This window comes from Hemiscyllium ocellatum, chromosome 11 (assembly GCF_020745735.1).
Source record: "Hemiscyllium ocellatum isolate sHemOce1 chromosome 11, sHemOce1.pat.X.cur, whole genome shotgun sequence".
NCBI classification, from domain to species: Eukaryota; Metazoa; Chordata; class Chondrichthyes; order Orectolobiformes; family Hemiscylliidae; genus Hemiscyllium; species Hemiscyllium ocellatum.
This window is the reverse complement of record NC_083411.1, coordinates 13,767,086-13,780,993: the sequence shown is the minus strand read 5'-3', so window position 1 is coordinate 13,780,993 and position 13,908 is coordinate 13,767,086. Positions and strand designations below refer to the sequence as shown.

At 42.6% G+C, this 13,908-nt stretch overlaps 1 protein-coding gene across 1 annotated transcript in view; it reads right to left on the bottom strand.

The window, feature by feature from the left end:
• The window catches only part of il1rapl2 (interleukin 1 receptor accessory protein-like 2), a 496,025-nt gene that overhangs the window by 75,537 nt on the left and 406,580 nt on the right, over positions 1-13,908 (bottom strand). The window contains exon 6 of the mRNA XM_060832313.1: positions 2,469-2,598. Coding sequence (XP_060688296.1) covers positions 2,469-2,598 — 130 coding nt within the window. The remainder of the gene's footprint in view (positions 1-2,468; positions 2,599-13,908) is intronic.

Sequence of the window (13,908 nt, the reverse complement as noted above, 5' to 3'; positions counted from 1 at the left end):
ATTATTCCCCATCCGATGGGAAAAGTGGGAGCAATAAAAATAAGATGTCAATCTTATCAAGGACTAGAAGATTCCAAAGATAAGGTAAATCATCTGTAATTTTAAAAATAAACTTGCCTTGATGTGGAAGTATTGAAACACAGGATGGCTCCTTCGGGGGTCATTCTCAACAGGGGCTATATGGCTTCCTTAGGGGCCCTGGCACATTGGAAGGGGGCCACAGACTGTTCAATAATAAAAATGATTTTCTGTCTATCTGTTTGTGTTGTTTCCTTGTTTGAAAGGGGGCCCTGGAACCTGAGAAGAGCTCCTAGAGGGGCCGTGGCCAAAAAATGGTTGAGAATCAATGGGCTGGTCTGCACTGGATTTCTCATCCACCTACCATGTCAATTTTCGAGAGTCCCCAGTAGTTGCTCAAAATTTGATGCCGGTATCCAAGCCAAACAATTTTCTGCCAGATTGGCACCCGCAGTTTAACAGTTTCTTGGTGACGAGGTCTAGAGAGTAATTTCAAACCGCCCTGAAGTCAACCTTCAGGCATGCTGACCACTCTTCCTCTAGGAGTCATTGGAAACTGGAGTCATTGGTAATAAAGAGCGAGCACAGGCTCAGTGGGCTGCTCCTTCTGCCCTATAACATATCAGTGATTCTATGAATTGCCCTGAGACATAACCACAATGATCTTGACTCATCAAATTACTTTGGTCACAAGTTTTGGCAAGACTAAATAAAAGTGAATAATTTATGCACTTTCAAAGGCTCCTCTTGATTTTATCAACCTCTTTACAGTCTCCCCCAGTCTCTGAAGCTCTGGGGAGGAAAGCCCCAGTCTCTCCCTATAATGCAAATTCTCCAGTTCTAGCATCATCCTTGTAAATTTTTTCTACACCCTCTCAAGTTTAATAACACCCTTCTATAGGGAGACTAGAACTGTACACAGTATTCCAAAAGTGGCCTCACAAATGTACTGTGTAGCCATAACAGAACATTGCAACTTCTATACTCAACGTTCTGATCAATGAAGGCAAGCGTGCCAAATGCCATCTTCAACACCCTTCTACCTGTGAGTCTACTGTCAAGGAATTGTGCACCTGCACTCCGAGGTCTCTTTGTTTATCAACACTCCCCAGGGCCTGACTATTAAGTGTATAAGTCCTGCCCTGATTTGCCTTACCACAATGCAACACTTCACATTTATCTCAATTAAACTCTATCTGCCAATCCACGGCCTATTGGTCCATCTGATTAAAGTCATGTTGTGGTAATCTTCTTCATTGTCTGCTACATTACCATATGCAAATTTACTAACCATACCTTCTGTTTTCATTTATATAAATGATGAGAAGCAGTGGACCCAGCACTGACCCACGTCTCACTGGGATCTAGTACAAGAATGAACCCTCCATCACCACCCTCTGTCCCCTGGGTGGGGGAGACCAAAACTAGAGGACAGGGGTTTAAGGTGAGAAGGGAAAGATTTAAAAAGAACCCTGAGGGGTAACCTTTTCACATAGAGGGTGGTGCATGTCTGGAATGAGCTGTCAGACAACTTGGTGGAGACTGGTACAATTACCACACTTAAAAGGTATCTGGATGGGTTCATGAATAGGAAAAGTTTAGAGGGAAGTGGGCCAAATGCTGGCAAATGGGACGAGGTCAGATTGGGATATCTAGTTGGCATGGATGAGTTGGACCAAAGGATCTGTTTCTGTGCTGTATGACTCTATGATACACTTGACACATGGCAGCATTGACATTTATGACTGGGAGGGGCCTGTTGTCAATCATTCAATGTGGATATAACCTGTCCATCAAGTTCTATCATGTTTCGAGTCCAAACAGCTTAACGTTGAAGTGGGGTGGAGGCAGAGATGAAACGAAAAGGAAGCATATCCTGCACTCTTGGTCCCACACCCTCAGGGAAAGTGCTGCCCCATGATTTGAAAGGTCTGTGGGTTTAGAATTGGCCTGCTCAGTTACATGACAAGCCATGGCAAAAACTCACATTGCTTAGTGGATGTCATCCTTAAGATGACGGACATACAGATTTTAATGAATAATTGAAGCACTTTAAATTAAATAGCACAACTAAAAACATTTGAATAAATATCACGAGATAAATACACACTAAAAGCAATAAGAACATTTGCCTGTACCATGGACATTTGTTCATTAAAATACGTGTGTAGTTCAATTTACAATTAATACCATTACTTAGTAGAAGAGCTGGTAAAATAAAAATTATCTCTCCCATTTCATCAGTCGGTCTGATTTGTGAAAATGTTGTGGGATGGGGATTGTCATTCTCCAGCTTGTCATCGTGAGCTAGTTTATACAGCACCTGTCTGTGGTAAAATTTCAATCAAGAGAAATCCCATTTCATTTCAAGTTACATGGTTCGAACTTCAGTTAAATTATTAAACATGCTGTTGATTATCCAGCTGTAAATAAGAATCGATAAAGTGTACCTGATATCACTCTCCCTAACCTGACTGTCTTCCAGTTCCTCCATGTATTTTTCACCTTTCATCCAGTATATTATTGGGTTAACCGAGCTGTACCCAAAGAATGCCCTGCAGACCAGACTGGCTGGACGGCCTATTAAGAGGAAAACAAAGAAAATTTATAGATCACAGCATTCTTCTTACAAGTTGAACCTGTAGCACTGAGTGCATTTAAAGCTGTATCAAGCGAGACCATTCAAAGGGGGAACCTTCAAAGAAAATTGGATTAATCAATTTCAGTCTTGTAGCTTCTAATCTGGTGTGATATTTGATGAGAAGCATTGAGTCAGTACCCCACAGTATTGCTAACCGTAATCTGGGAATGCTGCTGTGTCTGTCCTCATGTAAAAATAAGATGTCAAATATTGATGTCTTTTCCCTTTAGGTGCACACACCAGTCTGAATCTATCGCCATCTAGTCATGACACCTGTTGAGGTTGGTTTAAAACACAGTGTGTTTCATCAGTTTTCAGCTCTGCTATGTGGGAAAATCAACATTTCTGTACCGGGCAGACTGTCTGTTTGCCCTGGGCTGGTGCTATCCAGTTAATGCCACAGGTTTCAAACTTTCTGGTGGGTCTCTTGTGGCACAGTGATCGTGTCTTTAACTCTGAACCAGGAGGTCTGGGGTTCATGCCTGACCTGCTCCTGAAGTGTGTAATGAAACCTCTGAAGAGGCTGATGAGGAAAGCATCTGGGCCTGGGAAATGGGAGGATGCCACAGCTCTTCCATCAGTTGGGGGACTAGGGTAATGAGGCTCCACCAATCTCCTGTCACATTGTCTTTGGACAAAGCAGGTAAGTGTTTATTGTTAGCTACTCACCCTGCTCATGTGATACATGTTCCTAGCAAAGACAAGACAAGTGTGATGATCTATCCAAATTCTAATTGTTTCACACTCCACCGCCCCCTTCCCCTGCCCCCCCCCCCCCCACCCCCCAAATTCCCTTTCTCAAGGTTAAGAACATGTCTCAAGCAGTGATGCAAGACTCATTGTTGAGCACGTATTGTCTCTTGTGAATGCTGGACTCCCTGGGATCAAGCTGGTAAGTATTCAGAATTAAGCACTGGGAGTGATTGCTGATGTATGCACAGTAGGACAGAACAGGACAGAAACAGAGCCTTTGGACCAACTCCTTCTGCACAGTTACAATTCTATGATTCTCGGTAACTCGTACTAAAACCATTCTGACATAATCAAGAAAAAACTGAACATGTGTTCCTCCATCAAAGGCAGAAAAGTTCCATCGACACTTTATTGCCCAAATTGGAATCCCACCTCGTTTCATTCCCATCATTATTTCCTGCCTCAGCCACACAAAAGTAAATATTTAATAGAATTAAGTAGGAAAGACACCTCTGTGCAAATAAGATATAGAACAAGTAAACTAGAATATGGTTCAATCCCCTGCTTTATAAAGCTCATCAATAGCATGTAAATAACTGAGAACGTAATAAACCTAATTTGACAACATATGATTGATGGACTTTAATACAAATTGCAGAGTGTAGCAGACCTCTCATGTTTATCCAGTAGATTAGAAAGATTTGCATTTTGCAATGTATTGTGTTTATTTATGTATTGCATACTAGTGGAATCCTTCTAGTATTTAATACTTTCTGTTCATATTACTGATTGTCAAGATATTTTCTATCTGATCAGACACTTTCTTATACATCTCTGGAGTAAGTGGGACTTGAACCTAGACCTTCTGGTTCAGAGGTTATAGACAGTGTCAGTGCACCAGAACCACCCTTTACAGACGGCCTACAATTATGCTATGATGTGTTGCATTTGTATCATTAATACAATGTGGCACTAACTACTGCTATGATCATTTATCAATGGAGCAATTTAAACGGGAACACTTCAGTGACCAGGAATTTGCAGCAGCTCAGGAGTACAGGAGATTGTCAGCCTGAGCTTACATTATTGTGTCATCTGATTTATCACCTTGATGTCCCATGCTATTGTCTCCACCCACTTCATAACTGTATCCATCACTGCCGAGTCTTCAGAATGTCGGTGCAGTATACAAATACTACTTAAACATTATTCACTGATCTGCATCATATGCACTACATTAAAATGTTAAAGATGCGTTACACTATAAGCCCAAGAAGTGCAAAATATTTTCACTATAGAGAGATGAATCATGCACTAATGTTTGTGCATTAGAAATGATTCATTTTGAGCATACTGCATTTCTAAGCTCTTGATAATGCCTTTTCCTTTACACGCAATTGCTAAGGATCAGATCAAGGATCAACTTTCTCTGCACTGCCTCCAATAACAGGATACCTTTCCTTAGATGAGGCAGTACGAACTGCTCACAATATTTCAGCTGTGATCTGCCTAGTGCCTGATAGAGTTTGAGCAAATCCTCCCTACTTTTTTCGCCATTCTGTCAATATGTCATCTGCCTTCCCTGTTACCTGCTGAAACTGGATGCAAACTTTTTGTGATTTGTGCAGGTCCGCTTAATCCTCTGTGCTGCAGCTTTATGTAATCTTTCTCCATTTAAATAATATTCAGCTATTCTATTCTTCCTGCCCAGGTTTGCCATATTTGCCCAGATTATAGAGTCATACTGAGGAAAATATCTACAAGGTGTCTGGGCCTGGGAAATGGGAGGATGCCACAGCTCTTCCATCAGTTGGGGGACTAGGGACATGAGGTTCCACCAGTCTCCTGTCACATTTCCTTTGGACAAAGCAGGTAAGTGCTTATTGTTAGCTACTCACCCTGCTCATATGATACATGTTCCTAGCAAAGACAGGATAGATGTGATGATCTAAGCAAATTCTAATTGCTTCACATTCTCCCCCCCCCTTCCCTTTCTCAAGGTTAAGAACACATCTCCAACAGTGATGCAAGACTCATTGTTGAGTACATATTGCCTCTTGTGAATGCTGGACTCCCTGAAGAGCATGGGATCAAGCTGGTAAGTTTTCAGAATTAAGCACTGAGAGTGATTGCTGGTGTAAGGCATGATAGGACAGAACAGGACAGAAACAGAACCTTTGGACCAACTCCTTCTGCACAGTTACAGTTCTAAGATTCTCGGTAACTCGTACTGAAACCATTCTGACATAATAAAAAAAAACTGAACATACCTCCCTCACAGAAACAGAACCTTTGGATCAACTCATCTATGTCGACCAAGCTTCCTAAATTAAAATAGTCCCATTTACCTCTGCCAAACTTTTGCCCATTACTTAACCTGTCTATATCCCTTTGTAAACTCCCTGTGTCATCCTTACTACTTGCCAGATTTTTCTGTCATCCACAAAGTTGGTTATAATACATTCACTTTTGACATCCAAGTCATTATTATATATTGTAAATAAACATGGCTCCAGCATTGAACGCTGTGTCGATCCACTCCTAAAAATCCTTTCTCCCAACTCTCTGTCTTCCATTTTGTTCACCAATTCTCTATCCGTGCTGAGAAACCAACCCCTCCCAGCACCATGTGCTCTTGTCTTATTAATTAGGCTTAGCGTGGTACCTTATGTTCCCTGCAACGTTGAAGGTTCAGGCGTGACCTTACCGAAGTTTGTAAAATCATGAGGGGCATGGATAGGGCGAATAGCCAAGGCCTTTTCCACAGAATACAGGAATCCAAAACTAATGGAAATAGATTGAAGGTGACAGGGGAAAGATTTAAAAGGGACCTAAGGGGCAACCTTTTCATGCAGAGAGTGGTGCATGTATGGAATGAGCTGCCAGAGGACGTGATGGAGACTGGTACAATTACAACACTTAAACACATCTGGGTAAGTACATGACTAGGAAAGGTTTAGAGGGATATGGGCCAAGTGCTGGCATATGGGACTAGATTAATTTAGGATATCTGGTCAGCACGGACAAGTTAGACTAAAGCGTTTGTTTCCATATTGTATGTTTAAATGTTAAATGCCTTTTGAAAATCCATATCTATAGAACATATAGAACATAGAACAGTACAGCACAGAACAGGCCCTTCAGCCCACGGTGTTGTGCTAACCACTGATCCTCATGTATGCACCCTCAAATTTCTGTGACCATATACATGTCCAGTAGTCTCTTAAATGTCCCCAACGACCTTGCTTCCACAACTGCTGTCTACTGCTTCTCTTTTATCTACATTCTTGTTAGCTCCTCAAAGAATTCTAAAGCATTTGTCAGTCATGACTTCCCACCTCCAAGGTCATTCTCATTTTGCCTGATTATATCATGTATTTCTAATTGTCTGCCATTACATCTTTCATCAGTTAGAATATGTTTCAACAATTTTCCCAAGAACAAATGCTAAGCTAACTGTCCTCTATTTACTTGTTTCTTCTCTCTTTTTTTTGAATAAGGATGTTATTTTGACAATTTTCCACTTCTTTGGGACTTTTCCAGTATCTAAGGATTGTTGCAAGATTACGACCAGTACCTTTACAATTGCTGTGGCTACTGCCTTCACTGTAATCTCTTAGGTTCAGGGGTCTAATTGACCTTTAGCTCCATTTGTCTTCCTGGTACATATTCTTCGATGACCAGTCATTGTATCTATCCCCTCCTTTTGTCCCTTAGTTATTTTGCATTGTTCGGAATGGTATTTGCATCCTCCCCTGTGAAGACATACTTAAACAATTTATACTACTGTTTTAAATTTTCTGGTTGTACATGAATTAACCAATTGTCTCTCGAACAGAGGGAGATGCCTATGTTCCCTTATGACCTATAACTAATTATGTTATGACAAGCACCATCTTCTGGGATGTGCAATAAGGCTTCAGTCTCCACTCTTCTACGAGTCAAGGTCGGATGAAGCGCAAGAATAGCCTGTATTGATTTTTCCAACCTCTTCCTTCATTCAATAGCATTGGTTGTAATCAGTAATTCATTCCATAAAAACGTTTACTTGGAGTCTTGCATTCATTCATTCACACAGCAATACCATACTGTGCATGCCTTGCAGCAATATTTGAATTATAAAATATTGCAATGCGGAATTTTAAAAAATATTTCTGCCATGGGTGTCACAAAAGTGTAAGTCATAAGATAAAAGCCCATGGCATTGGAGGTCATAGATCGGCTTGGACAGAGAATTGTTAATGGGCAGGAAATGAATGGGGATATGGGATTCTTTTTCATGGTGACCTGTGACCAGTGGGGTTCCACAGGGATCAGTGTAGGGAGTGCAACTGTTCACAACATATATTAAGGAGGAAGGAACGAGATATACTGTCACCAAATTTGCAAATAACATAAAAATAGGTAGCAAGGCAATTTGCAAAGGGGATGCAAACAGCTTACAAAGAGATAATGACAAGTTAAGTAGTCATGCAAAAACAGCTGGCAAATGGAATATAATGCGGAAAATTTGATTTTGATACTCAAAAGAATAGAGTATGATTGAAACTGAGAAAAGCTGCAAAACTAAAGGACTGGGGGTTGGGGGGGGTGGGGGCGGGGATGTGGGGGGACTTGTGCATGAAACCCAGAAAGCTAGAACACAGGTGCAGCAGGTAACCAGGAAGGTTAATGAATGTTGGCCCTTATTTCAAGTAGATCTGAGTATAAGAGTCAGGAAGTCTTATGGTAACTGTACAAGGTGCTGGTCAGACAATTTCTGGAGTATTGTGAGCAGTTGGGATCCTTTATTAAAATACAAGGTTACTGGTGGCACTTTAGAGAAGGTTCGGTAGGGTGATCCCTGTTTTGGAGGGATTGCCTTATGAGCAAAGATGAAACATGTTGGGACTCTATTCACAGGAGTTTAGAAGAATAACAGGTGATCTCATCAAAACATATTGGATTCTTAATGGACTTGACAGGGTTAATGCTGAGATGATATTTCCCCTCATGGGAGAGTTTTGGACCAGAGGCCACAGTCTCAGTATAAAGGGGTGCCAATTTAACACTAAGATGAGGAAAGATTTTTTAGCTCAGAGGGTTAAGGGTCTTTGGAATTCCTTGCCACAGAAAGCTGTGGAGGCAGAATCCTTTTAACATATTTAAGGCTGAGATGGATTGATTCTAGATCAGCCAGGGAATCAGGGTTATGGGGAGAGGGCAGGAAAGAGGACGTGAGGACAGTCAGTTCAGTCATGATCCAGCTGAATGGTGGAGGAGGCTTGAGGGGCCGAATGCCCTAATGCTGTTCTAATGATCAAACTTAAACTAAGCATCATAAATATAAACATTCAACTCCAAGAGGTGTGATAGGCAGAGGATCCCTCTATTGATTCCCTCTATTAAAGATGACAAGATTAACAACAAGTTGTCATAACCTGGAAGTTGCTGTTGGAAATAATAGCAGAAGCTGATTCAATAGTAGGTTTCAACTGTGAATTGGAACAAGTCATGAAGGAGCAAAAAAGTGGGAAAACTATGGGGAAGGAGCAAGGGATTATTTGCTCGTTTTATGAAGAGAGCTGGCAGATTGACATTAAATCAAATGACCTCTTTCAGTGCTGTATCATCCTATGATTTTATAAACTGAAAATGTGTTGCTGGTTAAAGCACAGCAGGTTAGGCAGCATCCAAGGAACAGGAAATTCAACGTTTCGGGCCAGAGCCCTTCATCAGGAAATGGGAGGAAGAGAGCTTCTTCAAGGAAGGCATCCTTGCAAGAGGATTCGCAGTAGGTTAAAACCTTCGAGTAAATATTCCTGATGAAGGGCTCTGGCCCGAAACGTCGAATTTCCTGTTCCTTGGATGCTGCCTAACCTGCTGTGCTTTAACCAGCAACACATTTTCAGCTCTGATCTCCAGCATCTGCAGACCTCACTTTTTACTCTATGATTTTATAAATTCAGGAAAAATGCTCTTGACCCAGACAGTGATTGTTACATGGAATGGTCAGACAAATAGCATGGCACATGAGAAAGAATTGATTAAATAGATTGGCTGATAGAGTGAGACAAAGAGGTGTAGAATGAGCACTGTGTGGAGCAGACACACCAGCACAGATCCTTGGGGCCAAATGGCCTATTTCTGTGCTGTAAAAGCTTGGCCCTACTGAAAAGGTCAAATCTGCACTCTTACAGCATCCTAAAACTAGTGATGACTCTATAGAAATGTGGAATTGCATTGAGAAATGCATTGTCACTTTCCAATAATCAGCAGAGTGAACTTTATCTTGAAATTCTCGTCTGGGTTCAAACCATCAGATTATAAAGGAATATATTTTAATCTAGCTGAGCTTGAAATGCACACCTTTCAAATCTTTTCTACTGTTATTAATTGGTGTTATTCCGATATAATTTTCTTGTTATGGTTCTGCGTAATCTAGTCACTTTTAATGGGATAGAGGAGCATTGCTCAGATGTTTAAAGGATCTCTGAAAGCATGATAATGACAAAGCTTCCTCAACTATATGATGGTGACTATTTAATACGTGATTAAGGAAATGATTAACTTGTGTGGCAGATAAAATGCAGAGAGAGCAATCTTAGACTTTCAGATGGTGCACTGTGGTGTAACTGACAGTGGCATACACTTCAAATGAATTAGTCGCACATGCTGTGAAAATATTTGTTTTTAATTATTCCAAAATGAAAACATTGGTGGACAGCTGATCAATTTAACTCACTTTATTAAGCTTTTGATTTTCTTTCAGCCAGAGGTCATTTAGATTTCACTGAAACAACGCAAATCCTTGAATCTCACAAACTTTAACTACAGGCAAATTAACTCATTCAAATTTGCTGCTAACTACACACTGAGTTCTTCATTTTGTCATAATACCTTACTTACCACTATACTATTCTGCAAGATGTAGTTGTTAATGATTTGGGGAAGAGGCAAAAAGATAGGAAACAGAGGTGCAAAGAGCATGGTGTGATTTTGCCAGCAATGTTGAAAGATCAATATGGGAGGAGATTGGGACAAGATGGAGGTCATTCAGCCCTCACACCTCCCCCAGTGACTGGCAATAGCCATAATTTGCAATTTTACAGCAATTGCTGTAGAATTCTCAGCGTTGGAACTGTTCAGAATTTACATGGCCAAGGGAAAGGACAATGACACACATTACAAATAATCCATGTGGAATCTGAGTTGGGGGCACTGAGTCTGGCTTCAGATTGGTGCACTGACTCAGCTTGACTTGAATTGATGTATGCCAACATCTCACCAACATTAGCATAATTGCACGGTCATTTTGCAGAAACATCAGGGATAGAACATGAGTCTGTCCCTCGAGTTGACCTCATCATTCAAAAAGAATTGTGGGCTGATCGGCTTATGGCCTCATGTCTGACGTTTTGTCCATCACGACCAACCCTTGACTCCTTTGAACGTGGCTGGGAGAAAGCTTTCGTTGAGACGTTGCACTAGTGAGATCAAATAGAGAGCAGAGATCAGTAGCAAGTTTGAGATCACCCCCCAATTGTTTTTCATGGGGTGTGGACTTCACTGGACAGATCAGCATTTGTAGCCCATCTTGAAATAGCCATTGAGATCAGTAGCTTACTAGGTCATTTCAGCGGACACTTAAAAGTCAACCAATTGCTGCGGGTCTGGAGTCATGTATCAGCCAGTTAAGGTAAATATGCCAGATTTTCTTCCTGAAAGGACAGTCGTCAGCCAGAAGGTTTTCATTTCACCACAATTGCTCATTGTTGTCATGGTCACCATTTTGAGACTAGCTTTTGATTCCAGATTTCTTATTGGTTGGATTCATATCTCCAAAGTATTGGTCCTATTCCCAGGATGTGCAGCCCAGTGACGTTACCCTATATCACCATCTCCCCCAAGTCACGTAGAGAATGACACTAGAGAACGATAGCTCGGCAGCACCTGTATTTTCAGAGCCTTAGGAGCCACCCTGGTTGCAAAATTGCCATTGATATCCAGGTTGTCCCCTGCCAGATGGCATGAGCACCAAAAGTTGAAGAGAGCTATACAGAGTGGGCAGCTGATGGTATCAGTCAGAGCATTACCAACTTGACACTCTCTTAAACATTGGTCATTAAGCAAGAGCTCTTTATTTCATTGGTTCTCAGGACATGGGCGTGACTGGCTAGGCCAGCCTTTATTGCCCATCCCTAGTTGCCCAGATGGTAGTTAAGAGTCAACCACATTGCTGTTGGTCTGAAGTCACATGTATGCCAGACAAGGTAAGGATGGCAGTTTCCTTCCCTCAAAGATATTAGAGAACCAGATGGGTTTTACCTTGACAATCAGCAATGGGTTCATGGTCACCATTAGACTCCAAGTTCCAGATTTCTATTGAACTCAAACTCCACTATTTGCCATGGTAGGATTCAAACATAGGTCTCCAGAACATTACCTGGGTCTCTGGATTAATAGTCTCGCAATAATATCATGAGGCCATTGCCTCCTCTATTAAATGCTATTCAAAACAATCATCAACTACTTTCAAGTTAGTTCCTAATTAATTCCTCCTAGCTCTGTCGGATGCTGCAGAAGTCCAGAGAGATCTCAAATGTGATTTAAAGTTGGTGAAGTCAAGAGGGAGTGATGACATGCACAGTGAAGTCACTGAGTCTACCTTTAAAGTTTCTGGTCTGACCACTTGCTCCTAGCCTTTGGTGCTGAGGTCATTCTCACCCTGTTGGCATGTAACCTGAAAGGGAGAATAAGCAAACTGGAAGGGAATGAGCTGCTCTACAGGCTGGGGGAAGAAAGACTGTGTCAACCCAAGGTGTTCAGTAAGCATTTCTCAACTCTCTTCTGAGGGATTCATTCAGTCATCCTTGTAGTTAGTTTGTCGCTCTTTGGTGAGAGCTCGCAAGCCTCTTTTTGAGGACTTGCATCCATAGCCATGATAACATTGAACTGAAAATGCATGACTTCAGTCTGAGCTCCATTTAGGGCAATCCCTACATGTAGGTCTGGTCTCTACATTGCACACTTAGATCCACACAGTGTCAGGACCAGAGCTGGTGACTGAGATCATGAGATTGAATGGTGATGTTTCATCGTCATCAGGTGGCATTTTATGGAAATAGTAAGATTTGGAATGCATTGTTGGGCTCCTGTAAGAACCCACATGTCCCTTTGAACACTGGCATCCGCAGATGTGATGGCAGCTGATGGTTCTGCATGGGTTAAGACTAGGCTTGCATGGGAACAGAAATGGCACTCAAGGCAATAGCCTGTGTATTGATTGTAATGAGGTCAACCAGGCAGAAATGCCAGTAGATGATGCAGTTTATGCAGAGGTTGGTAGGGTGGAAGGTGAGGACTGGGGGGGTTCTGTCCTTGTTACGGTTGGAGGGGAGGGGTTTGAGGGCGGAGGTGCGGGATGTGAATGAGATGCGTTGGAGGGCATCTTCAACCATGTGGGAAGGGAAATTGCGGTCTTTAAAGAAGGTGGCCATCTGGTGTGTTCTGTGGCATGAATGGTCCTCTTGGGAACAGATACAGTGGAGGTGGAGGTTTGGGAATATGGGATGGCATTTTTGCAGGCGGTAGGGTGCGAAGAGGTGCAATCCAGGTAGCTGTGGGAGTCAGTGGGTTTGTAAAAAACGTCAGTGTTAAGTCGGTCATCATTGATGGAGATGGAGAGGTCCAGGAAGGGGAGGGAGGTGTCAGAGATGGTCCAGGTAAATTTAAGGTCGGGGTGGAATGTGTTGGTGAAGTTGATGAACTGCTCAACCTCCTCGCGGGAGCACGAGGTGGCGTCGATGCAGTCATCAATGTAGCAGAGGAAGAGGTGTGGAGTGGTGCCGGTGTAATTACGGAAGATGGACTGTTCTACATAGCCAACAAAGAGACAGGCATAGCTGGGGCCCATGCAGGTGCCCATGGCTACCCCTTTCATCTGGAGGAAGTGAGAGGATTCAAAGGAGAACTTGTTAAGGGTGAGGACCAGTTCAGCCAAATGAATGAGAGTGTCAATGGAAGTGTACTGGTGGGACCATCAGGAGAGGACTTTTCCACTACCTTCAAACAGACCCCACCACCAGGGATATATCTCCCTCCCCACCCTTTTCCATTTTCCGCAAAGACCGTTCCCTCTGTGACTATCTGGTCATGTCCATGCCCCCCTACAAACCACCCTCCCATCCTGGCACCTTCCCCTGCCACTGCAAGAATTGCAAAACCTGCGCCCACACCTCCTCCCTCACCACCATCCAAGGCCCCAAAGGAGCCTTCCACTTCCATCAAAGTTTCACCTGCACATCCACCAATGTCATTTATTGTATCCGTTGCTCCTGATGCAGTCTCCTTTACACTGGGGAGACTGGACGCCTCCTCGCAGAGTGCTTCAGGGAACATCTCCTAGACACCCGCACCAATCAACCCCACCGCTCCGTGGCTGAACTTTTCAACTCCCCTTCCTACTCTGCTGAGGACATGCAGGTTCTGGGCCTCACCCACCACCACTCCCTCACCACTTGATGCCTGAAGGAAGAATGCCGCATCTTCCGCCTCAGAACACTTCAACCCCAGGG